This window comes from Macrobrachium rosenbergii, chromosome 14, assembly GCF_040412425.1.
Source record: "Macrobrachium rosenbergii isolate ZJJX-2024 chromosome 14, ASM4041242v1, whole genome shotgun sequence".
NCBI classification, from domain to species: Eukaryota; Metazoa; Arthropoda; class Malacostraca; order Decapoda; family Palaemonidae; genus Macrobrachium; species Macrobrachium rosenbergii.
Genome location: NC_089754.1, coordinates 13,725,968 through 13,751,388, shown reverse-complemented (window position 1 = coordinate 13,751,388; position 25,421 = coordinate 13,725,968). Strand labels below are relative to the sequence as shown.

Below are 25,421 nucleotides of genomic sequence, written 5' to 3'. Positions count from 1 at the left end.
GCGATGTTTCAAGGTCATGGGGTGTGGAGGTGGTATGCTGAGGTGGTGCAGTTGCAGGGGTGGGGAGGGGACATATTTCAATTTCTTTGTTTCAAATAAAAACAAAGAAATTGAAATACATGCAGAGTAGGGCATACTGAATACATTTTAAGATTTTTATTGACATCTTTTTAATGCTGTATATAATTATTTTTTTAGTCTGCATATGTTTGAGTGTCTATAAGTAGGTATGCATCACATTAGGAAACAATATACTCTTACTGTTTACACCTCTCTCCTTTTGTCTGCAATGTGGCTGTCAGCCAATTCAAAGCTCTCTAGAAGAATCTGAAGGAGAATCAAGGGTACCCCAGAGGTCAAAATTTGAGGATTTATATTCATAGTATGGAAAATATAAAATTAATTAAGGATGGGTTCTTCACTGTCCAGATGGCCCTACAAGGGGAGGAACAATAATGTAATCTTTATATAGGGAGTTGGCTTGGTAGGCCCACCTGAACATACACCTTACCCTCAGTGCCTTAAAGGTTGTCAATCCATCAAGATAGGACCCAGCACTGAAGGCAAGGTCTGACATGATGCTTCCCTTTAAGGGGATCGGCCGCCTAAAAAAACCCAATAATCTTTAAAAAATTTGATTTGCTGAAAAAAATTCTATGGCTTCGTATAGGGTTCAAGAATGTGTCCACGAAATATTATGCTAAAATTTGCCGTATTTCTCTAGTTATGGCCTAAAACGTAACAATAACTATATACCCATAAAACACCAGTAGCGCAAATGATTTAGTCTGGTATAGTTTTTGCGATATATATTACGAAAACTTCCTTTGAAATGAAATGCATAATGTCAATAATATCCTACTCGGCACCTTTTTAGTTATTCCTAGCCATGACAACGCACACGTCATACCATGACGCCGACTGTGGCTGAGAGTTGCCTATAAACTTCCAAGCTAGAAGGACACGTTTTTCATGCTCGCTAGCCTTGACTGAACTCTGTATTTTCTGCGGTGTTTTTGTTTTTTCACCATGCCTAAAAGGTCCAAGAGTTCACTTCATGCTTCTAGAATGCGGAAAAGCCAAGTGGAAAAGTCCAGGCGAGAAGTAGAAGAAAGAGTTCAAGAAATTAGTGCCATAGAGGGGAATGGAGCGACGGAGAGAGAGAGAGCTGTCATCCATCAAATGGCGCAGGCAGCGATCTCTGCTGACCAGAGACCAACCACATCCACCCCTAAACGCCTCTTTATTTGTTCGTCACTACCAAAGGGCAAAGATATTTTAGAAAAAGAGAGCAGTAGCTCGGAGGCTGATATTATAGACGATCCTGAAAATAAAATGATCATAATAAGTGAAGCAAGACTTGATGAATTACTTGAATCACGAATCCCTAATTGTGAATGAAAAGTAATTCCCAGGATCCATTTGGCAAGGGATGGATTCGAGACACTAATAAAAAAGTGTAGGCAACTATGATACCCTAGAGTAATACCTTGCAGCAAGATCAGACAGGGGGGGACCAGGAACCTAAAATTTATAAGAATGTGTCTTAGGCACATAAATAATCAATTAATATTCTTATTTATAATCATTTTGCATTAATTAATACCCAAAAATAAAAATTAAAACCATAGAATTAATTGTAAACAGTCTTTGAAGTCCCTTTTATTTTTTTATGTAACTAAAACTTTGAAGGCCCGTTTCTCAAAACATAAGTTTTTCACCTTCAAAATGTATCTCCTCCTTAGTATTGGATCAATCTAAATGAAATTTCATATATAATATGAGGAAACATGGTAGATTAAAAAAGCTGGTGATTTTTAATATTTTGAGTTTCTGATTTTTGGCAATTTTTTTTTTTATTTTTCTGGGAAAATTTCATAAAAAAATAAAAATTCATATCTCGAAAAATAATTGAAAAATCAAAATCCCCGGCTTTATATCGAAGGTCCATATGTGTTTTATACGTGGTTCAAATCTCATCCCTTAAAACCAAAAAGCAAAGGAGGAGATGCATTTTGAAAATGGCCATTTTTGGCCGAAAAATGCTCTGGCATCACAAAACCTAAGGTCACTGAACAAAAATTTTTTCCCCAGAAGTTCCACACAATATCCTTTAACAAACCCCCTATATATCAACAACCTGTCGTTAAAAAAGTTGGAAACCGGCCGATCCCCTTAAGGATGGAGAGGCATGCTGCCCAACTTGATCATCCAAGGTTTCGGAAGCAGAGTTTTCCATAATCCAAATCATTTTAAGCCTTCATTGTAAGGCCTGTTTTGATGAAAGAAGGAAAGAAAAATGAATTGTTACTAAGATGAAAAAAAGGCCCAACTACAATTTGTTAGGTAAGCGGCTGAGGCAAAAGGCTTATGGTGCTTTAATGTCCAACATCATCAAAGCACTGGCACATTGCTTCTTAACTGCCATTCTCTAAGCCTCCATATGACGGCAATGGGTCAAGGATCTGGGGGGTACCATTATTTAGCAGTTGGCCAAGTTTCTACACTACCTCTGTCTAATTAAGCACCTCTGTTTCTGTTGTAATTGGCTACCAGCCCTTTCCTTGGTCTTCCAAAGTAAAGGCTTGGAACTCTGCCTCAGTAGAGGCTTCCATGCTCTTCAAGAGTTTTGAACAGTCTTGCCAACCTCAAAAACTCAACCTTCATGCACTGTACAGGCCTCTGAAGGAGGCAACGGACGAAGTTATCCTTAAGTCTGCTTATATTACTAATCTTAACATTGGTGTTGAAAGCTCATAAGTTGTACTGTCTCTCCTATGTAGCGTGGTGCTCCGAGGGATAGGGACCTACCACATTCTTGTTTGTTCCCGAGTCTGTGGTGATAAATCTGTTGCTGATGAGAGACAAATGTCTTTCAGTCCCATCCCTTTGAGAATATGTTGATGACAACCAAGATGGGATGCTGTTGTGCCTGGGGCTAGTTGTCAGTACTACCTGCGTAGGACTCAACATCTTAAGCCTGGGTGCAATGACTGTTAGTACCAGCAGGCACATGAAGGCAATATCCGAGAATGTGGTCTCACTGTGGTTTCAGGAGGCCGTCAACTGGGCACGATTTGTCAGACAATGGGATGGCTCTATTCCATGGGCCAGGGATCATGAAGTCAGGGGCACTCCTCCATCCCTAGCATTCAGGAGGAACCTCTTGGTGTCACAGGTACCAAGGGCAGTTGTTTGATGCCATCAAACCACCTTTACTTCTTTCTACCTGAGGCACATAATCCACAAGTACTTGGATTTTCTTCTCCTTAGGACCTGTGGTGGCTAGTCAGCATGCAATGTAGCTGACCAAACTGCACTAAGACAGCAAGGCATCTTGCCTAAATTTTACGTTAGTGAAAGTTTGGATGAAAGGTGACTGATGTTCTTTCCCTCTTTCCATCATCTTCTAGCCCAGTAGCCAACAGCTGGTCAGGCAAGGTGCAGGTTAGCTACATAAGGGGCCCCAATCTTTGACTTTTTTATTAGTTATTTTAACACTCTGGTTGAGTTGCAGTCAGTAAAGCCTACTTATCTGGGATTCTGCTATAATATGCTACCTTCTGAGTTGGTGTTCTCTTACCATAAGGAAAACCAAAATTCTCCAAATTTCCTAGAGTAAGGCTACAAACAAAACCATACTCTAGCACAGGATCCTTTCATCGTTATCATCACATTTGTCAGGATTTACATAACAGGTGGTTACAGGAGTCATCCTTCCCCTTTTCGCATACATGCTAATTATCAGTGGCCCTGCTTTATTTCAATTTTCCCTATAGATTCTTTACACTCCTCCTCAGTTATGGGCTGGCTTGTACTGAGAACCAACTGGTTTGGAGAAGTTTTTTTATTCTGGAGCTATCATCTTTTTTACAACTTACTTATGCAAGCACGTAACTTAAAACCCACCCCATTTACCAAGGTAAGGTACCAAATGTTGCTCTGTGATTAACTTGTTTTTCCTGTCATGGTCAACATAAATTATCAGAGCTGGATGAATTATAACTCTAACCTTTCTCAAGTCTTAGGAGAATTGAATTTAAAAACCAGGAAACTGAATTTTGATTTAGATAAACAAATAAATAGGAAATATTTTTGTTTTACTATTATTAAAATCTACAATATTACAGGTATGTTAATAGACTCAAAAATAATTTAACAAACACAAAATGGAATCTACAGTATATGATCAAGATAAACAGTGGTAGTGTAACAATCAATTGTAACTAGAGTTTCATAGGCAGACTCTTGCACAACTGTATAGATTATATCAATTATTTTCTTTACAAGACTTTAGCTTCTGAATTTAATTCCAAATACTTTGGCAAGGTGCAGAGAAACTGGTAACAGATTCCATCTTGTACTGAACACTTTTATAAATACACTGTATAATATAGTACAAAATTCCATACCTACTAAAATAAAGCTAAGAATAGGATAAATGCATAAGTAGCTGTACAGTCGATACTTCCCTCAAGTAAACACTGATATTAAAGGACTTACTACTTAAGAGAAATGGTGCACAGACATCTTGAAACTGAGAAATTCTTCACAAATTCAAAATTTTATTTTCTTTATCATACACAAAAGAAGGAAACTTTTATTGGTACTTACCTGAATTAATGCTTCATTAGTAATGACATATTTGAATAATGCCAAAAAAAATTACTGGTGTATTACTGTGGGAAATAAATACATTTGTTGAAAATATAGTTCATAAATTAAACTTACACATGATGTGAATGGTAATCAAATATTGCCTTCATAATTCAACAAAATATAGAGTTCTGTGGAATGTTTAAGAAAAACAAACTTAGATACAAAGTAAAATACTGTAGTTTAAGATGCTTCTCAACTTATAAGTCTCCTTGACTTGAGCATCCGTTCTAGTCGTGCAATTTTGCTCATCTCATGCTCTGGACTTTGAACAGAACTGGATACTATTGTGTTGACAACTTGAGAAGCCTGATTTATCACTGGTTGCACAGTAGGAGTTTGGCTGCCACTACTAGGAGTAGCAGGATTGCGTAAGGGAGACTCTGTAGCGGATGTCATGGTGCGTTGTCGATAAAGTTCTAGCACTGATGCCCTATCTTTCACTCCCCTCATTTCTAGCACCTGTAAAATATAATATAAAAACAATACAACTTGGTTCAAACACAATATACCAACAATTTCAGAAATATACCATAATTTAAACATACCTAAAATGGCACCGTGAAAACTTGACTGAATATTACTCCTTTCACAGCTCAAGAGGTGGATATAGCAGACAACTGAGGAAAGAGTCTCTGCTACTAACTTTGGGAGGTTTAGTTAAGGTTATTACCTAAGTTTAAGCTGCAATTCTGGTTTTTCAGCTTCCATGTATAATTCAAGATGACAGTAAAAGTTTTTAGAAAACATTCCATTTGAAACAGTTACTGACATGTACATGTACATGGTAGAAAACAGACAAAAGGAAGTAAGTTTCACTATGCATGCACCCTCTAGGTCCTCAGATATGTCTCAACCAGATGTCAACTTTTTGTGACTTTGCAGTTGCAAAAATTACAAAACTCTTTTTACTTTACTGCAATTTAGTAAGTGATCAAAGTGTAAATTTTGTTTTGCACAGTTTGGCTTTGATTACCCAGTGTTTAACTTCTATGCAGTGTTTGCTTTATTCCAGCATATGATAACTGTGTTTTGTTCACATCACAATTTTCCTTCATTTACTATTGTTTTAGGATAAGTTATAGGGTAAACTCTATACTGCTGGCTAGCTTTCGAGCAGTTACCTAGTCAGTACTTGGAAAAGAGTTCTCATTCATATTAACCACTTTCCTTTTCCTTTTCGTTTATTACATTGTTGCAAAGAGTAAGTGTACCATGTTTTTGTGTAACTGTTGAATATATTTGGTGCAATTCTTTGAAATTACCTTATTTCATTGAATTACTGTGTATTTTATCTGGGCTTTCCTTTCTAGTATGAATGATTGATTAGTGTAATAATCATCATACCTTACATACTTTGTTCAGTTCATCATCTGGATATCATCATCATCTGCTTATGTTTAAAAGAAAGCAAATTTTCGTGGAGGCTGTGGTACTTGACCAGCAAATGCCTAAGAGCCACTGGGACCAGGCAATCATCACAGAAAGGTTGATTTCCTCCATCCATAAGAGAACCATGGGTCAGCTGGTATGTTAACATGAACATTGGGCATTACTTCTTCTCATATCCTTGGCATCAAACCGTAATCAAACCGTATTTCCATGTGCTTATGTTTGAAGTAATTTCTTTCAATTTGTTCAGTTAATCTTATACACTGAATATTATTATTCTGTTAATAATCACTTTTGTATAAAATAAAATGGTAATTTGCTATGATACCTACTTACATGCTTGTTGATGTCAACACTGTGAAAGTTGGTCTTTAAAAGCATTGTGATTTTTGTTTAACTGTGAATATTCAGTCGTCATTATACCCAGCATACTTGTCAAAGCCTTCTAAACGGAGCCTGTTACAGCCAAAAGACCCAAGAACCTTGAAAAATGCTAGTAATGATGATGACAGCAGCAGAATTATGAGTTAAGTTTGCCAAGACATCAAACTTCACTACTTCAAGAGCCCAGAACTTGTACCTTGGATGATAGCTAATTTTCTGTATATGATAATCACCATGGAGGACTTAGAGTGAGGACAGGGTCAAGTCGTTATTGCTCTTGACTAGTAATTCCTTCAAAATTATACTCTAACCAAGTTGTAGCACTCCCTAACCACCTAAATTGTGTCACTGGAGAAACTCATTCCTCACAGTCATTTCATGTTGCAGATGCTTCAGTTACAGTGTATGAGGTGACAGTCAGCCAGCCTGAACTTTAATGGACAGCTGCCCAGTACTGTACTAACCTCAGAGGATGTTATAAAGGACCTTTTACGTTGTCAGAACCCTGTCACTGTTGGTTCTACCCAGCCCAGAGACAATGGTGTATACAGATTGACTGATTGTATGTTATCAGATGTCCCACAACAACTATAGTCACTTACGGCAAAATTACAAGTTTGTCTTTTCATATACAGTATAAGAAAAATCATAAGCCTACCATATTATAAGGCATACAGTGAACTAGTTATCACATCATAAAGGAAATTTAGTAGTATTTTGGATGAAAAAAAGAGATGTAGAAAAGCATTCACAGACCACATACTGCATTACTATTATTTAATAAAATTCTATTACATTCTCTCCTAAAGTCTGGCCAGACTAAAATTTATTACTATCTGTCTCTGATTTTTAAAAGAAAGTAAACTCTCATTTCCTGGAGGCTGGGGTATTTGACCAGCAATGCCTGTCAGCAACCAGGACGAGGCAATCATCACAAAAACAGGTTTTGACATACGAAAAACCTATTTTTGGTAGTCGCTGTTGAGTCCTCAAGGAATTACCCCTCCATGGTGTGCCAATGCTCCATGGTGACCAGACTAATTTCAAAGAAATATCTTTTAGCCTGGTCTTGTAGCCAGGTATTGTGTCCTAATGAAAACACTACGACATGTGATAAGAGTATAATGGACTAAGATAAAAGGGCATTTTCCTTTATCTTCAGCAAAGCTGAACCCAGTTTTACGGAGTCAAAACCTATAAGAAGTGACTTCTGCACATGCGTGTCTGCCATCTTGCTTTCGACCGGGCATATAAAAGACCAGGAGCCATTATTCTCTGTTGGTCAATGTAGGATGATCCCCTGCCCAAATCCCATGCTTTTTGTCTGGGAAGTGGGAGAGTTTTGAGGACTCAACAGCGACTACCAAAAATAGGTTTTCCTACGTCAAAACCTGTTTTTTGATAGTGTAGTCACTTGTTTTGTTATCAAGAAGCTTTACAAAGAAACTGACAGGTGACAAAAGGCTTAAGCTCTCAAAATTTTAATCCCAACAACCCGAAGAAAAAAAAAAAATTTCTGGTCCGAGGTTAAGCCGCAAGTTTCAAAGCCCATTCCTTATTTTAAAAAACCATTTGGGTTTTGGTAACAAGAAACAAGAAACTAAACAAGAACTTGCATATTTAGGGTGAAGTTCTGTAGTGACTTACCTAAGTATGCTGGGTATGGTTGCAGTCTTGTCACACCTTCCCCAGTGATAGTCATCATACCCACCTATTAGGAAGACACCTGGTTTTCCACTGTAGCACCTGAGGGGTCAGGACTAACCATACCACCTACTGATACACAGCATAGTCGAATTTGCTCAAGTTCATGGCAGTAATGTTTTAAGAATACTGTCTCTGATGACCATCCTGTACATTTGGAGACTTCTTCAAAAGAGACATTTCTGAAGCAGGCCAACGACGTACTTACTTTCCTAATATCATGTCTCCTAGGAAAGGAGTGTGGGTTTGCCTTTTTAATGAGAGACACTGAAATTATCCTTAGCCCTTGTAGAGAGAGTGGTTTATCGTGCTAGGATATAGGAAAATTGGACCTTCTGGGATGTTGCTGTGAACTGGGCATAATGTTTTGTCTGCTAAATTGAGTTTTCTTTTAAGAGCAGATTTCCTTCTTAAAGGATCCTCATTCTTGGCCAGGAATGATGAGCCAGGGGACAATAATAATTGATTATCAGCATTTTGAGTGATGTATCATCCCTGTCTAAGAGAGCCCAGTTCACTAATATGGGCTCCAGATGCTAATGCAATCAGGAAGATTGCCTTTTGCAGCATGTGAGTTGTGGTTGTATTGGGTCCGCTGAATTGAGGGGTAGATAGAAGTCTAAGTACCTTGTTCAGGGACCAAGTAATTGGAAGTCTTTCGGGAACGGGTCTTTGTAGAGCAAAAGACCGCAGAAGGGCAGTGACAACTTCTATACTGGAGTCAATCCTGAATCCATAAAGCAAGGGCTCCGTTAATGCTGCCTTGTATGCCACGATTGTTGTGACTGCAAGACGTTTGTCTTCAAAAAGGTATATAAGAAAATTTACAAGTGTTTCTACAGAAATCTTGACTTGGGCTCTCAGTATGGATATAATCTAACCATATCTTCCATACAGACTGGTATTGCTGGATTGATGATGCCCGTAATTTTTGCACTAGGTACCTAGCAGTGTTGGGCGAGTAGTTTTCATGGTAGATATTTAAAAAATCCATATGTGAAGGTCTCGGCTCAGAAGGGAGGATGTGTAAATGACTTTCCCTCCTACTTTCTGGGATATAACAGCGCATGATAGTGAAATTGATCTTTTCGCCTGTTGCTGAAGTAATAGGAACCAATGCCTGTTTGGCCAATTTGGGGCTATTAAGTAAGCTGTTCCTTTGAAGGTTAGGAGTTTGCCCAAAATCTTCGAAATCTGGGACACTGTAGGAAAAAGATATATCATCCTCCACTTGTTCCATTCTTGTAGGAAGGCATCTCTTGCTGTTGCTCGATTGTCCAAGTTTGGAGACATATACTGGGAGATTGTAATCCTTGTATGAGGTGAACAGGTCCACTGCCAGTTGTGGAAGCATGTTGGCTATTGTTTGAAAAAAGTGGTTGTCCAACATCCACTCTGTTGAGGCTGTCATTTCCCTTGACAGAGAGTCTGCTATTACATTGAGAGACCCTGCGAGGTGAACTGCAGACAGGTGTCACTTTTTTACATGCGCCATCCGAAAGATGGCTAGCATATCATATTGAGAGGAGGTGAGCGTGATCCCAATCTCTTGATGTGGGATATTGGAGTCGTGTTGTCTAAAACCAACAGAATATGTGTCTCTTCTGGAGGTTTGAGTTTTTTGAGAGACAAAAAGACAGCCACCAGCTCCAGGAAATTGATGTGGCAATTCCTTAGAATAGCTGACCACCTCCCTGCCACCTGACAATCCTCCCAATGTCCTCCACAACCTGTCAACGAGGCATCTGTGTGTATTGTCCCTTGTACAGATGGAGGAGTCAGGATGACCTGTTTCGTCAGAGATTCCTTCCGGGTCCAGCTAGTTCCAGATTTATGCCTCTGGTTATCGGTCATGTAAACAAAATGATATAAGCTTTCCCAGGGCTCTATCCCTTTCTCCTAACCCATAATGCACTGGTGTAGTCCATGCCTGTGGTATTAAAAGGTTGCTTACATTGCACCCTGGACTCAGGTAATGGAGGAACTATATTGGGCCTATACGGCCTCACCTGCATTCTACAAATAACACAATGGTGTAATATACTCTTAGTTAGTTGCCTTATGTGGGTTCCAGAACTCCTGCCTGATGCTCGCCACAGCTGCATTTACACCCATATGAGAATTAGCATCATGATGTTCTTTAATAATTACCCAAGTAACATAGCAACTCTTTCGGGTAACTGTGCGTGTTCTAGCCTACCCTTACACATCACTACACCGTTGTCCAGGTAAAGATTCAACTGGTGTACAAGAGCTAGTTTTGGTTTTCTTACACCCTTCATCAAACTCTCGTATTCCTCTTGAAAAAATTCCTTTTGTATGAGGGCAATAGTCTTATTCTTTGTCTCTTGAAGTTCTTCCAAGGTCAATTCACCATACCACCATATCTCTTCATATTGGTTGAATTCCTACAATTATTCAAAATCATAGGATCCACGCTGTGGTCCTTCAGACCTTTTTAACCTTGCTGAATCTTTCCCTATTCAGCAAGTGAGTATCACCATTCAATTTGTCCCCTACAGTATTGACCAAAATGTTCTCTTCCCAACCCTGCACAAGTGATTCACCAACCCGTCAACTATCTATTGGCCAAGAGGAATTTTTTAACCAAGGGGGTCCCTCCCACCAGAAAGAACTATCCAAGATCATTTCTGTCCTTCTTCCACGTGTCAACCAGTCACTGGGATTATCATCCATAGGCACATAGGACAAGACTGCCTCTGGAATTAAAGAGTTTATTTCATGTATTCTATTTTTCACAAATACAGGGAGAACACTTTTCGATACTAGCCAACTTAGGGCGACTTTACTGTCTGACCAAACGAACAGTTCAACAAACTCATCCTTCTCAAAGGATTCTTTAATAAATTTGGCCATTCTTGCTGATAGCAACAATGCCATCAACTCAAGTTTTGGAACAGTGAATTCTTTAATGAGTGCTACTCTTGCCTTTAACATCACCAAATAAGAGTTTTCGTTCTTAACTCTTTAGGCTATACAACCATATGCTAACTCACTGGCATTGCAGAATATGTGTACGGAGTCCCCCTTTCCTAGGCTAGTATTCCTAGGAAAGGAAATATCAAGACATTTTTCCAAGTCTTCAGATAACTCAACCCATTGGTTCAGTAATGGGTCTGGGAGTTGTTCATCCCAATCCAGCTGTTGCTTAAACAAATTTTGCAGGTATATCCTTGCCCCAATAGTAACAGGCAGAAGTACTCCCAATGGATTGTAAATCTGTGCAACAGTTCTTAACACTTCTCTCTTAGGTATCTTTCTCTTTGTCCCAGTTCAGACCTAAGACCTTATGAGTTGTTTGTTCTCTGGCATTAATCCCATATGCTCTAGCAATAGTTTGCAACGAGTCATTATTACTCATCCACTCCTTCAGATATAAATGTGCCTGTGCATATATCCTATTTGCTTCATAGAAAAATTTACCAGTTCACCATCATTGCTGGTGAACTGCAAGTTATCTACATATAGTCCTTTTTTTATCCTTTCTACGTCACCTTCTATCATAGATAGGTGTTTCTTAATCATTGCATTCAGCAGAAAGGGAGAACATGTAGCTCCAAATAAAACAACTTGAAACCTATACACTGTTAGGGTCTGTTGGATCTTCCAACCATAAAAATCTAGTGTAGTTGCTATCTTCTTCCCTAAGTTGCACCATTAAAAATGCCATCTCTATGTCACTAATACAGGCAAATGATTTTGTTTTGAACTGCAGTAGAACTCTGAGTAGGTCTGTTGTTATATGTGGCCCCATCCACAAACAATCGTTTAAGATTAACCCACTTTTCTCTTTCTGACCGGATAGTCTGGGTGACCGGGTTCCGTTCTCAACTACCGCTCTGTTGGTCGTGAGTTTGAATCTCCGACCGGCCAGTGAAGAACAAGAGGAATTTGTTTTTGGTGATAGAAATTCATTTCTCGCTATAATGTGGTTCGGATTCCACAATAAGCTGTAGGTCCCATTGCTAGGTAACCAATTGGTTCTTAGCCACGTAAAAATAAATCTAATCCTTCAGGCCAGCCCTAGGAGAGCTGTTAATCAGCTCAGTGGTCTGGTTAAACTAAGATATACTAAAACTATCCTAATAGGGGTTGTTGCACTGTTCCCTTTAACACCATGATGTGCCAAGAAATGAGTCTTCCTCAGTTTTAACATATCCCACTCTCTCTATGAATCTCCTATCCTCTGGATCCTTCAGGATTTTCTGGCAGTGTTATAGATACTGAGTGTCCTTCTGAAACTTGACACACTGTTGCTTTAATCTGTTCAAAGCCAACCCAAAGTTGGAAGTTAATCTCCTTTTATTGCCTTTCCAAGGCAATGCCACAACATACTGTTTGTCAACTTCAGAATAGGTTACAGTACTCTCAAAGTTCTCCAGCACTTTCCATTCTTGTTCTGTTATCTCACTGCAGTCAATGCCTAAATGATCTAACCTCCACAAAGTTTCAAGATCTTTCCTTGGATCCTTTAAATGAGTAGCCCCTTCAGCCATAGTTATGTCATCTGTTTCCACTGCCAGTTTTAAAATGGAAACATGAGTCTCCTTGATGGGAGGGGAACTACAGGTTCCTGTTACTACGTACCAAATATGATTGGTGGCAATACTAAATTTTCAAATTTCCTAAATCCCAGATATAAAATGTTGTACACATGGTAACCCCCATTAACAATTCTATAGGCGATTGTTTCTCTACGGGTAGATCAAAATCTTTATCAGTCAAGCTGATTTTTGTTCTATACAATGACGTCATGGTGTTCTTAACATCTAATTTCTTTGTATATTCTGGTAGCTCATCTACCACTATACAATCCATATTGTATTTATTAACCTACCCCGGTGAGGTACAGCGCTGCTCACTATTTCATACTCCTTAACTGGTGTAGAAGTTAAGTAACCTCTCAATGATATATTTTCAACTCACTTGCTCTTATAGTGGAGTCCCTCAAGAGCAGATTTCTTTATAAATGATCTCTCAGCACAGGTAACCAATAACCCCCTCTTTCACACAATGCGACCTCTTTTACCCTTTAGGGTTACTGTGGCTGTTGGTAAGATCGACTTCCTAGTTGTCTTATTTCCCTGTCTGGTATTTGTCAGAGGGAGTGTTCCAACTTGTACCCCACCTACCTTAGACTTATTTGGTTGGTTTCAATTACATATAGCACTATGATGTCTAACAGTGCAGCTGCTATTACAACCTTGCCTGTCACAGTCAAGTGTTTATTGGCGGCACATATGAAACACAGGCCCAGAGTTCTAAGTCGTTCTATCTTTCCTCCTCTGGTTATACACGATTTACAGTGTTCATATATGATTGCCTCTACAAAGTGCACATCCTCTAACCTGGTTTACCTTGGCTTTGTCTGTATTTTCTTTAGGCCTTACCAATGTTTTTTTTTTTTTTTTGTCTCACAGACCACCCTTGTTCTACTGCAAAAGCAGGTACTGTTGTTAATGTATTAGCTTTTACTGGTTCAGTCTGTGGAAAAGCCCTCAAATTGTGTATTTCTTCTTCAAGATATTTTTTATTTTTTTAAAGTGTCAAATTTAAGCCAATCTTCTCTACACCTTTGTTTTATTATTTCACTTACACTACAAAGTAGTTTGGTGTAGAGCAAGATGTTATACAATTCACTCAATTCCAGCTGTTTACTTTCCAATGATCTTATGCAGCATTCAAATTGCTCTCTGAAACCTTGTAGCGATTCTGCATCCGCCTTGGGAGTCTCAGTTTGGATTTGAAGGCACTGACAACTATGGCTGAATTTCCTGAGTCCTTCCTAGATACAGCTACAATGCACTGAAGCTGTAACAAGACTGCCTTCATGGTCATCGCCGACCGACACCAAACGTTCGTCTAATGACCTTACCAACAAACAGCTGATGACCGATAATTAAGCATTATTACACATACACTTACAATTAAATACACGAAGCAGCCAAACACAGTGCTTTTCATAACTAAATACAAACACAACAAAACATAATATCCTTCTTCTACATAATACACATTTCTGCTTTATGTAAATTTAGAAAGAATACATAAAACTATATCACAACTTGTGGAAAAGTACAATCTCATTTGTCGAAGTTTTGACAGAGGGCTCAAGGACTAATTCTTTATCAGTTAGTTATAAATGATTTGTTTAACAAGACCTCTGAACCCTTTTAGGGTTCTTCTCAGGCTGGGAAGGAGTCTTGCTATTAGAGACGTTGAACTTCCTTCCCTTAGCAGAATGAGATCTGGATCCTAGCTGCCGAAAGGACACTTTCTTCCTTCCTGAGCTCGGAAAGGAAGATCAAGAGATATGGGTACTGTAGTATTGCCCAACGAGCATCTAAGGAAGTGGAAGAGGAAGGAGACTTCTCTTTAGTGGCCTGGGACTGGTGATGAACAGTTCTATTTTCAGTTTCCTCTGTCTCCACAGCTTTGGACATGGACAGCCTGTTGTCTATCGTCTTCCTAAAGGGATGAGCTGTAACAAGTGACTTTGCTATGAAGGGAGACTGAATGAACCAGCAAAGAGCAATTTTTTCTCTCCTGTGAATTTTGAGTTTCGAAAAACCTTAAGGGTTTATCAACAGTATCCACGGCCAGAGGAGGAAGAACTTCACCAAACTCTTTCAAACACTGTTCAACAGTGTTAAGCACAATTTCACTAAGACATAGCTTTAATGGTGTTAAAGAAGCTGTTTTATATATTCCTGGCTTCTTGAATCAGGAAATGCAACTTACTTGATGCAGTTGCACCTCTCTTGGCAGGAAAATTCATGGACAGAAAGGTGCCATCCACAGCCAGAACAGGAGAAAATGGGAGAAACTCCTCTGTCCAATACACAGTAGTGTTCTTAGCGGGCAAGAAGGGAGATAAGAGAGAGGAACCTTTAGAGGAGATTTTCTTAATGATTACTTGATTTATAATTGCTAAAACTGGTGTCACAACATCTAGTTTATTGACGCCGTAATCGAATTGAATAGAAAAAAAAGATTAAAAAGAGTTTCATACAAGAAATATCTAATACAGTACATATATACAGTAATACCCCGAACTTGCACGGTTCGATTTGCGCGAATTCACAAACACACGAACTTTTCATTGGAACCTAACTAATTGTCTAATTATCATACACAAGTTTTTCACAGACACGTGAACATCTGCAAATACTGAGAAACCCTGCAAAAGTGTTTATGTTTAATTTTTTATGTAATTTATGTTTTCAAGCTTTAATGTATAAATTGAATAACGTTAATTAATAAAAGTAATAATTTCTCTCTCTCTCTCTCTTTCTTTTACTGAGATGAGAGAAATCTTATAGTACATGTACAGGCAGTCCCCGGCTATAGGCGGGGTTCCGTTTCTGAGGGTGTGATAATAACCGTCGCTAACCGAAAATTGGTGATTTCAGCACTTTTTCGATGATTTTCGGGGGTTATCAGCGCTGAAAAGTGCCAATTTTTGGTTATCATTGCCTCTGTTAGGTATGTATCAGCGCCAATACCCAATTATCGGCGCCGATAAGTGGGAATCGGCGATTTTCGGTGCCGAAAATTGCTGATTTTTGTCGCTAGACAAGCCCCATAAAACTGAATCGCTGTTAACCGAGCCTGCCGTTAACCGGGGACTGCCTGTATATGTTTATTTGTTTTGTATGATAAATAAATTTTTTACCTAATAATACATACTGATTTTGAAACATTAATAATAATAATAATAATAATAATAATAATAATAATAATAATAATAATAATAATAACAATAATAATATATCTGTAATTACAAAGTTCGTGTGTGATACGTATTTTAAACAAACAAATTCTTTCCCTCATCTTTTCAGAAGCAGCTTGAACGCAGAGCTGTCAGACATGTCACTTGAACATGACAAGAAAGGGAAGTGTTGCTGATTAGTGGGTCAATGATTTCTTACGTAATTCTCTCTCTCTCTCTGTGTCCGTAATAATTCATTAAAAATTTTACTCTCTTAAGTAAGGACAACTGTTATCTCTCTCTCTCTCTCGTAGCTAGCGCAACCTACGTATTACTGTTTCTCTGTATGACTTTACCTGTGCAGTAGATAATTTTAAATTGATCTAATTTTACCTACCTGTACCATCTACAAACTGTAAATGTGCCATTCTAAAACATAGAGGCATAGAGCATTTCAGAACAAAGAGAAATACACAGAATAAAGAAGTTTTTAAAAACGAGATTGAGAAGACTTCTAAAAATAGATCAGTGGAATGGGGGGAGAGAGAAATAGTATACTAGTCTTCACACTCTCCTGTATTGTTACGTCAACCATTTATTTCTTTTTTTTTAGGGTAATATATTAAGCTAACTTTTAAATGAAATTACAGTAACTTTAATTTCATTTAAAAGTTAGCTTGATAATTTGGGAGCATGATTAGGGTCATATTTAGTGTTTAAACTTTAAAAATAAGCATCAATTTGCATTTTTTGAGACTGTGCCAAACTTATGCGAAAATTCATCCTACACGAGGGGTTCTGGAACCTAACCTCGCGTAAGTTCGGGGTATGACTGTATTGTTATAATACTGTACGAGGCCTTCTGCCTACCTTAATATAAAATGGTTGAAGAACCATTTTTCTCAGTCATCGTAGCATTTTTCTGATTGATTAGTTGATTATGAAATTTAGGTCCTGAAGACAAAGCGCCAGAACCCACCAGGATTATTCAGTGCCGTAATGAAGGTGAAATATATAAATTAATGATATGACTGATAATGAATAGGTGAATGATGATATACTAGTAAAATTCAGTGTTAAAATATGAACGTAAAAAATGAAGAATGATATTAGAGAGAACCAACAAATAATAAGTATATATTAACTTTTATATTCAAAATATATACTTAGTGTGATTAAAATCTTTATTAATTATAAGTGTGACTAAAATCTTTATTAATTATACTGAAATCATATCTCATTAAAATAACCAGATTCTTTCAGATAACTCATAAGGTTATCTACCTCAATGTCATCATTTACAATTTCTAAAATAGTCTTCCCATTTAGTAAGTACTTTGCCCTAAGGCGATTAAATTTAGGACAGCGCACCAACATGTGCTCAACGGATAGCTGATCACCACAGTGAGCACAAACTGGGCACTGACTCCATCTAAAATATAAATATGGGTGAAGGGGGTATGGCCAATCCTAAGCCGTGTTAAGATGACCTCAAATCTGGCGTAAATCTCAATGCCTTGAAGGTTGCCAACTAGCCATCTTTGACCCAAACATGTAACCTGTCTTTTCCGTTATACTTTCTAAGCCTTGTAATTCTGACAAGGAATACTTGGCAACTCATTGGAGGCACAGCCTGCCCCAGATGAAAGCAGCATTTGGCATGCCTTGACCTTCCACTCCGAACTCTTGCCCCGATCAGACATTGGGATGAGCGCTTCTCACAACCTCCCGCATCCAAGGAAGATCACACTGTGGAGTTGTAACTGGCCTACTGCCCAGAGGGACCAAGGAGGCACCACAGTAAGGCACCCCTGCCCAAGCCTTCAACCATTAGCACCCCTGCCCAAGCATTCAACCATTAGCACCCCTGCCCAAGCCTTCAACCATAATAGCTCAGACCTCCATGGGATAGTGCAAAAGCACAACATTTATTGAACCAGGTGAGTGTCTATCTGAATCTACAGTCTCAAGTCCCTCATCCCTTTGTGTCTCTCTGTTGAACCCCATTTTTCTTCTATACCGCCCTCCAAATCTCCCCACTCAAACCTCCCTTGATGTGGTAACCTCATTTCATTCTCCCCTTCTTGGCAGTGGCTAACCTCTAGAGTAATGTCAGTAATTCTTTGATATCAAGTTGTTATTACTATTGTTAATAAAATAGTTTAACCAGACCACTGAGCTGATTAATAGCTCTCACAGGGCTGGCCCAAAGGATTAAAATGAAATGGAGTACCAGGCCTAAGCCACAGGGTAAACACTGGGACTAAATGATGAATAAATAATGAAGTTTAAAAATATGCAAAAAGGCATATGCTTACACACTAGAACACATGCACATATTAAATACATTTACTCAAGTTTCATCAGTACAATTTAAAAAATAAACACTGAGTAATGATAAAATTCTGAATAACTTAAATTTAGGATTTTTTTTATATTTTAGTTGCCCTGTGGGATTTTGTATTTTCATAAATTAATTTCTATACTTTATCAATTAATTTACATTTCCTCATGAATATTAAAACTTAGTCTATTGAAAACGTTGCAGACTCTGATAAACCAATCAATCCATTTCCAAAGTTGGTAACCGATGTTGGCTGTATTTTGGTCATTCACATAGCACATGTTTAAATGTTATTATCAATTTGCATTCTGAGCATTTGGGAGCTGGTTCACGTGGGCTGCTCATTAAATGTCCATGTGTCAGACGAGTATAACCTATTCGGAGACGTGTTAAAATTACTTGCAAATGTCCTTCTCTTTGGTAAGATGAGCTCCATTTTATAACTCCAGGTTTTTATTTGCTTCAACTTATTATTTTCAGGTTCTTCATTCCATTTATTTTGCCATTTGTTTATAATGCCTGCTTTTATTTGTTACACAATCGTTAACTGGGATATTTACATTGGATCGCGGCAAATGGGCTGCTTCTTTAGCTGCTTTATCAGCCTCTTCATTTCCCTTAATCCCTATCTGGGCAGGGATCCAACATACTGTATTTCTATATTTTTCCCATTATTATATAACTTGTATGGAGTAATAACTTTATTTGTTGTATAATGCTATTTTTTGGTTTGTAACTCTGAATGGCTTTTATGGCACTTCTAGAGTTGCTGAAAATTACAAAATTATTACAATGAGGTCTCTTTAATTATTTTTATGGTTGATGCTATTGTGTGTAACTCAGCTGCAAATATCGAGGCATTATCAGGTAGAGAGAACTGATAAATTTTGTTTTGGGATACTGCAGCATATCCCATTCCCTACTCTGATTTAGATCCATCTGTGTATATTGCGTAATGTGGACCTTTTCGCCTTATATGCTCTACAGTATTGTATGTTGTCTATGGTGTTCTGTTCTGGGGTATATGAGTAACTTTTTGATAAATATTTTAAGTGTGTGCAAATTCTTACTTTATTCATAGTCCAAGGAGCAGGTAATTTTACTATTGAAGGCAACTGCACATTTATATTCAACACCTCAAACAGTCTTCTAGCTCTAAGAGGGAAGGGTGGCAAGTGATTGTTTATATATGCATCTCTTAATTCAAATAATTTTTTTGTTGGAGAATCACTTGTCTGAATTCTCAAGGCACTCTACATTGTTACAAACTCTCTATGGAGAGACAGTGGTAGTTCACCACATTCAACTTGTAATGATAAGGTTTATGATGATCTAAAGGCTCCTGAACATACTCTAAGGCCTTTGTTATGAACTGGGTCTAATGTTTTCAGCGTTGTGTCTGATGCTGAGCCATATATGATATCAAGTTGTGTGTCCTTAACTTTGCTAAGACCCAGGCAGCCATTTTGAGAGTCCCGGCCTACTTAAACTTTATCAAAGAATATCCATCACATCCCTGGGCCAGCCACTTAAGTCTGTCTAACCATTTATTTATATGTGCATGCTACTATTGTATTAATTCTGGCATATCTCCTTCCAGGGAGTTGGGCTCCGGAAGCTGTTTCATCACACTGGTTCCAAGTTCATGTAGCCCTCTGAAATGGCCTATGTACTGTAGCTTTGCATAAAACACAATATAATTTAATCATACTGTCCCATGATTGTTAATTTGAATTGTTATTTTAATGTAAATAAATTCTGTTAGTTGTTCCTTGTATCTGCTTGATGCCTGTGTAAAGTAGCATACCCTTAATTTTCCTCACTTGTTTATGAACAGGATTGGCTTATATATATTTTAATTGGTTAAATGTAGCCCTTTGTTGGCCGAGTTGGTTGAGCTTCAGACCGTCATTCGATGGGCCGGAGTTCGATTCCCGCCGCCGGCTGATGAAGAGTTAGAGGAATTTATTTCTGGTGATAGAAATTCATTTCTCGCTATAATGTGGTTCGGATTCCACAATAAGCTGTAGGTCCCGTTGCTAAGTAACCAATTGGTTCTTAGCCACGTAAAATAAGTCTAATCCTTCGGGCCAGCCCTAGGAGAGCTGTTAATCAGCTCAGTGGTCTGGTAAAACTAAGCTATACTTACTTACTTACTTAATTGGTTAAATGTTAAGCATTACCTCCTACGACCCCGTTTAATAATGCTGGTGACCTTAAACAGAGTATCTTCAGGATTCGTAGAGTAATGTAGATTCATAAATTTCCCACTACTGGTCCGGGTGACTTGAGATGAACCTAATAAAGTAAATTTTTATGGCAAACAGCTTGGAGCAGTGTATGAGACCGCAGTAAGTACCTTCTGAAAATTTGGGTCCGTGTTCATAATTCTACTAGGAATTCATAAGTTCTCATCAGGAATTTATTCTCTCTTTGGTAGGAAGTTCGCTGATTCGCGCTAGAGAATTTATTTCTCGCTATTTATTAGCATAGGCTGACTACTTCACGCCAATTATCTAGCTAAGGTTTCATGTTATTTTAGCCTATGTAGGGCGATTCCCTCACATGTTCTGAGAGTTGCATGTTATTTAGCAATTGATAGGTGAAGCTGTAAGCTACCTAGTCCTTTTTTCTATCCTATGAGCGGAGCAATTAAAAATCAAAAGGTCAGTGAATGGAAAATATACCTAAGGTGAGTCAGATTCCAGTGAATTATAGCCAGTTTAGAGGGTTTATCATATGTGTGAGTGTTTTTCTGTATAACTTTTCTTTTTGAAGTAAAGTTCACAGTAATTTGGGGCCATGTCAGGTTTGTTTGTTTCTGAATGTGCTGGCACCACCAACAATACCTCTCAGAGGTAGTGAAAATTATGCTTATCTTTTAATTTGTGTCATATAAGAATAATTCTGTTTCTCCCTGAGAAACCGGTTTTAGCTTCACTTAGATATTTTACTGGCTTTCGACACTGCTTCGTGGAAAGTGTATTTTTAAAAAGAAACGTAACCACATGGAGACCCTTCTTGTTCCCTATAATTCCCGCTTGGCATCCCATGCCTCATGAGCTACACCTTCCTACTGTTTGTTAGTTCGTGCGTACGTCTCAATTTATTTTAGGACACCGCTTAGGTTAGAGTTTTCTAGCATTTCTTAGAGTTGTTGTTTGTTGTGTATGATGTGTAATTAGTCTATAAATCTGTACATGCATCACTTCACCCAGAAGAGTTGTTGTGGTGTTCCTTTCAGTCCCTGCCACAATAGTGAAAAGTAGTTTCATTCCCGCAGGCGGTTAGCGTCCATGCATATGTTTGTGAATGGTGTATGGCTTCTTGCCAGCCAAGCCTATTTTCTATTTCTCAGATAACAAGGGTAAGCTAAATTATTTGCACAAGTCGCTATTCAAATTGTTCATAATTTTCTTACCTTTTTACTTATGGGACATGCATGTTAATGTTTGGGTAGGAATTAACTGAACTCTTTCATATTAATTCGTTCAAACTTTCGAGGGAAGCATTTCATAAATTTTATTTTATTAGTCCTTTTCTTTAGCTGTGGGCAGAAGCCGTACTGCAAAAATCCATTCTGAATGATGTAACATCTTCAATTTTATACTAGCAACCTCGCAAATCATTTAACCTTTCAAGAGGAAAATTTTTAACCTTTTTACCTCAACCTCACCTTTAACATAAGACTCCATGTCTGTCTAAACCAATTCTATTGGGATGCATGTTCTATTGATATAACCTTATCAACTGCATCACTGAAAATCTATTGTCCTCGCTAGCGGTGTTCATTACATTGGGATACGGGACTTTTACTGTACTGTATCTATAATAATAAAATCAGAACGCATCTTTCTTCGGGGGGGTGGGGGGGATGTAGGGAATCAGGAGGATAGGGGAGACATGACACACCCACCCTCCTCCTGCAAATCTGTTTGTTTGCCCTGGGTTGGGGCAGGGTAGGTAGGGGCTCAGGAGGGTAGGGGAGACATGACACATCCACCCTGCTCCCACTAACCTGTCTGTCCACCCTGGGTGGGGGCAGGGTGGGTAGGGGATTGGGAGGGTAGGGGAGACATGACGGGCAGCACCGGCTTCCAGTGCAGCATAGAACGCACCATCAAGCTCGTTTGGCAATAATTCACATGAGAAAACTGTCACTGAGGAGGTTAATTTTGGAGATGGACCCAAAGAAGGCCACCCTGTGGTAAAGGACCTTAGAGGTTAATCCTTAGCAGATGAAAGATGCTTTTCTAGGTCTTCTGATTTACTTCTGGTTTTCTCAGTATAGCTTTGGTTCCTTCTTTTCTCTTGATTTGTCCTTTGCTAGATGGTAGTGCAATGACAGAACAATAATGTTAAAGCAAAGGAGAGAGAAAAAACCACGAAAGCCCTAGCTACTTTGGTTCCAAGCAACTACATAAGGCCAAGATATGAGTCAGATCTAGGTAGTTACTCTGATACCTGTCCACCCAGTAACAACTGGCTACAGACATGGGACATGCAAAAGTAGACATGATCCCCTGTCGATGGATAGCTGTCCACCTTTTCTCAAACCAACAATAGTGGCCAACAACAGCTGAATCTATTACAAACAGTTTATTCCTATGCTTAGGAATAGATTATGTTCCCATTAAATGAAAGTTTGCAGTTGTGTATTAACACCTGTTTCCATTAACACCACACAAATACCTTTTGGAAGTCAGCAATGGTTGCATCAGGGAGAAGACGATGAAACTTATCAACAAGGTCACCTTGTGTTGCATATTCACCCATCACAACCTATTGATACAAAAACAGTATTAAGTCAAAAGAAACCCACTGCAATTTGTGAAAGATATACAAACCTCTGTTCTGTTGTATAAACCTTTTGTAATTATAACTAACCATTATATATAATGTTTCAATTTCATTTATATAAATAATTTGACTGAATTTACGAATGTTATGCTCATGTAAAAACTAAATAATACTCAAAGATAAATGTACTGGGTTATATAAATTAGAACAATAATGGTAACCAAGGCCAAAACTACAAGATTTGCTAAAAGAGCATAAACATATATAATAAAATTCATAACTCCGTTATAAAAAAATTCTGACAAACTTCACAAGTATATAAATAGACCTAATTATTAGGGCCCCTAACAATCTCATAAAAACCAGTAAAATTACCATTCCATTCCTAATGCACTCCTAACTCATGAAATTGATGGTTTAGTACATTTGTTTATGATGGTTAAGACTATTTCTAAACTAATCATGAACCAATTTGATGAAATGAAAGGAATATTAAAGGAAATTACACACCTTTTGGGAGGGAAGACAAGCTTCAGGTGTTCAATAATAACTAAAAGCAGGTTTTAATAAGGTAAAGATAAGTCCTTTTGAGCAACCACAGAAGAGGATCGGGTAATATTCTTTTTTAAAGCATTTAACCTTTTATTTCATATGAAAAAATACTATGTATATGTAAATAGCAATGATGAAATGGACCTGATTTTCACAATGCATAATTAGCAGTAGCTAATCACAGTTGCAAATAAAAACAGCTGACCTGCAAAACTAGCTCTGCACGTGCCATGCCTCTCCCGACCATTCGTGTATATGTTTGTGGAGGGTCACGTCGAACCTGTCATACAAAAAATATTGGAATGCTGTTAGAAAGCACAATATAAAATTATTTTCAACAAATTTTGATATACTGTACACATTTTGTAAACATAACTGTTAAACCATTAAATTATATTTCTTAAAGAAAAATACAAATATACTCTAATAAACATGATATAGTTAGGCCATCAAATTAAACTTTAAAAGAAAAATAACAATACTCTTGCTTTACAATACAGCAAAGGAAAATAGTTTAACCAAAAGCCACTGTTGGTATCTGTCCATTCTAGTTGCGTAGTCTGTCAAGTGTGGCACCCACAAGATTAATGGTTAAATTATATACCACAGTTGCAAGGTTGCCCATTCAGAATCAAAGCATAGGGCTATTTGGTGCAATACCCTGAATGCATAAAACTTTTCAGAAAATGTTTTGCCTCATTCACACAGAATGGCACTGAAATAAAAAACCAAAGTTTTGACGATAACTTGCCTGGGAATTAACAACTGGTAGTTGAAGCATAACTGCTTTTAAGGCATGGCAATCTAGTAAGAGCTGTTCACATCCAACTCCACTAATGGGACGACACTTGTAAACCTGGAAATAAAAATAGATCATGTATATAACATTATTTTCATACATGGAAGTAGAACTAAATCTTGACTGATCTACCAGTTTTTCATTTCACTTCTCATGAAGAGCAGAAATATGTATCTGAACAATTTCTGAATGGGTAATTTTATATTTTAAAAAATAAATAAAAGTACCTATAATTACATGATATGCACAATATAATAGGCACTGTTTCCTGGGCTTAAGTTTATTGGAAATGGGTATCCAGAAAATTTCATATACAGTCATGCACCTGTCCACTAACTATTTGTACCTTCAATAAATATATAACCCATATCAGTGCATGAGTTATTGTTAATGATACCACAAATATGTGTTACTCGATACACTATACATACAGTGCAATACTTATAATACTAAAACCCTTCATGCATTGTCCAAGAACAAATCTGTTTTGGATACTTATTTTTTAACAAGCACCTCAGTCACATGCTAAATCAACAGTTTCAACTGAGGCAGAATTATTTGTCAGCCAGCTGAACGTTCATTACTGCCTTCCAGAAATATTAGCTAATTAACTGCAATTATTACAATCAAAAACAAAATAATAATTCTGCTTTACATGCAAAGGAACTGTGACTTCATTAAGGAAAGAGGAGGGCTAGTATCAGGAATAATCACTTTCAAGGGAAAAAATGTTCTAGCACTAAACAATGAATACTGAGTCTTTAAGAAAGGGAAGACATGTATTCCTTATTACTGTCCAGGCCTGAAGAAAAAATACACATCTACATAATGATATAAAGTGTAGTTTAATCACAAAGGAGGTGATTAATTTGACTAAGATTCTAAGAAGGATAAATGTTTGTAAGATTTTGGAAAACAAACAAGAGAATTTTATGGCTTGGAAATGGAAGGAAAGAAAAATAAAGGTCACTGAAAAAAATTACATGAGGATAACACTTTCTGCAGCATAACTGTGGGGGAGATGACTTGATGGGTGTAACAAGGAAAATAAGTGGCAG

The 25,421-nt window shown here is 37.8% G+C and overlaps 1 protein-coding gene across 1 annotated transcript in view; it reads right to left on the bottom strand.

Annotated features, from left to right (window-relative positions):
- Positions 1-4,083: 4,083 nt before the first annotated feature.
- The window catches only part of Vps53 (vacuolar protein sorting 53), a 121,009-nt gene continuing 99,671 nt past the window's right edge, over positions 4,084-25,421 (bottom strand). The window contains exons 16-19 of the mRNA XM_067115923.1: positions 24,316-24,420; positions 23,770-23,844; positions 22,905-22,994; positions 4,084-5,118 (exon numbers count right to left, since the gene is read on the bottom strand). Coding sequence (XP_066972024.1) covers positions 4,852-5,118; positions 22,905-22,994; positions 23,770-23,844; positions 24,316-24,420 — 537 coding nt within the window. The 3' untranslated portion in view covers positions 4,084-4,851. The remainder of the gene's footprint in view (positions 5,119-22,904; positions 22,995-23,769; positions 23,845-24,315; positions 24,421-25,421) is intronic.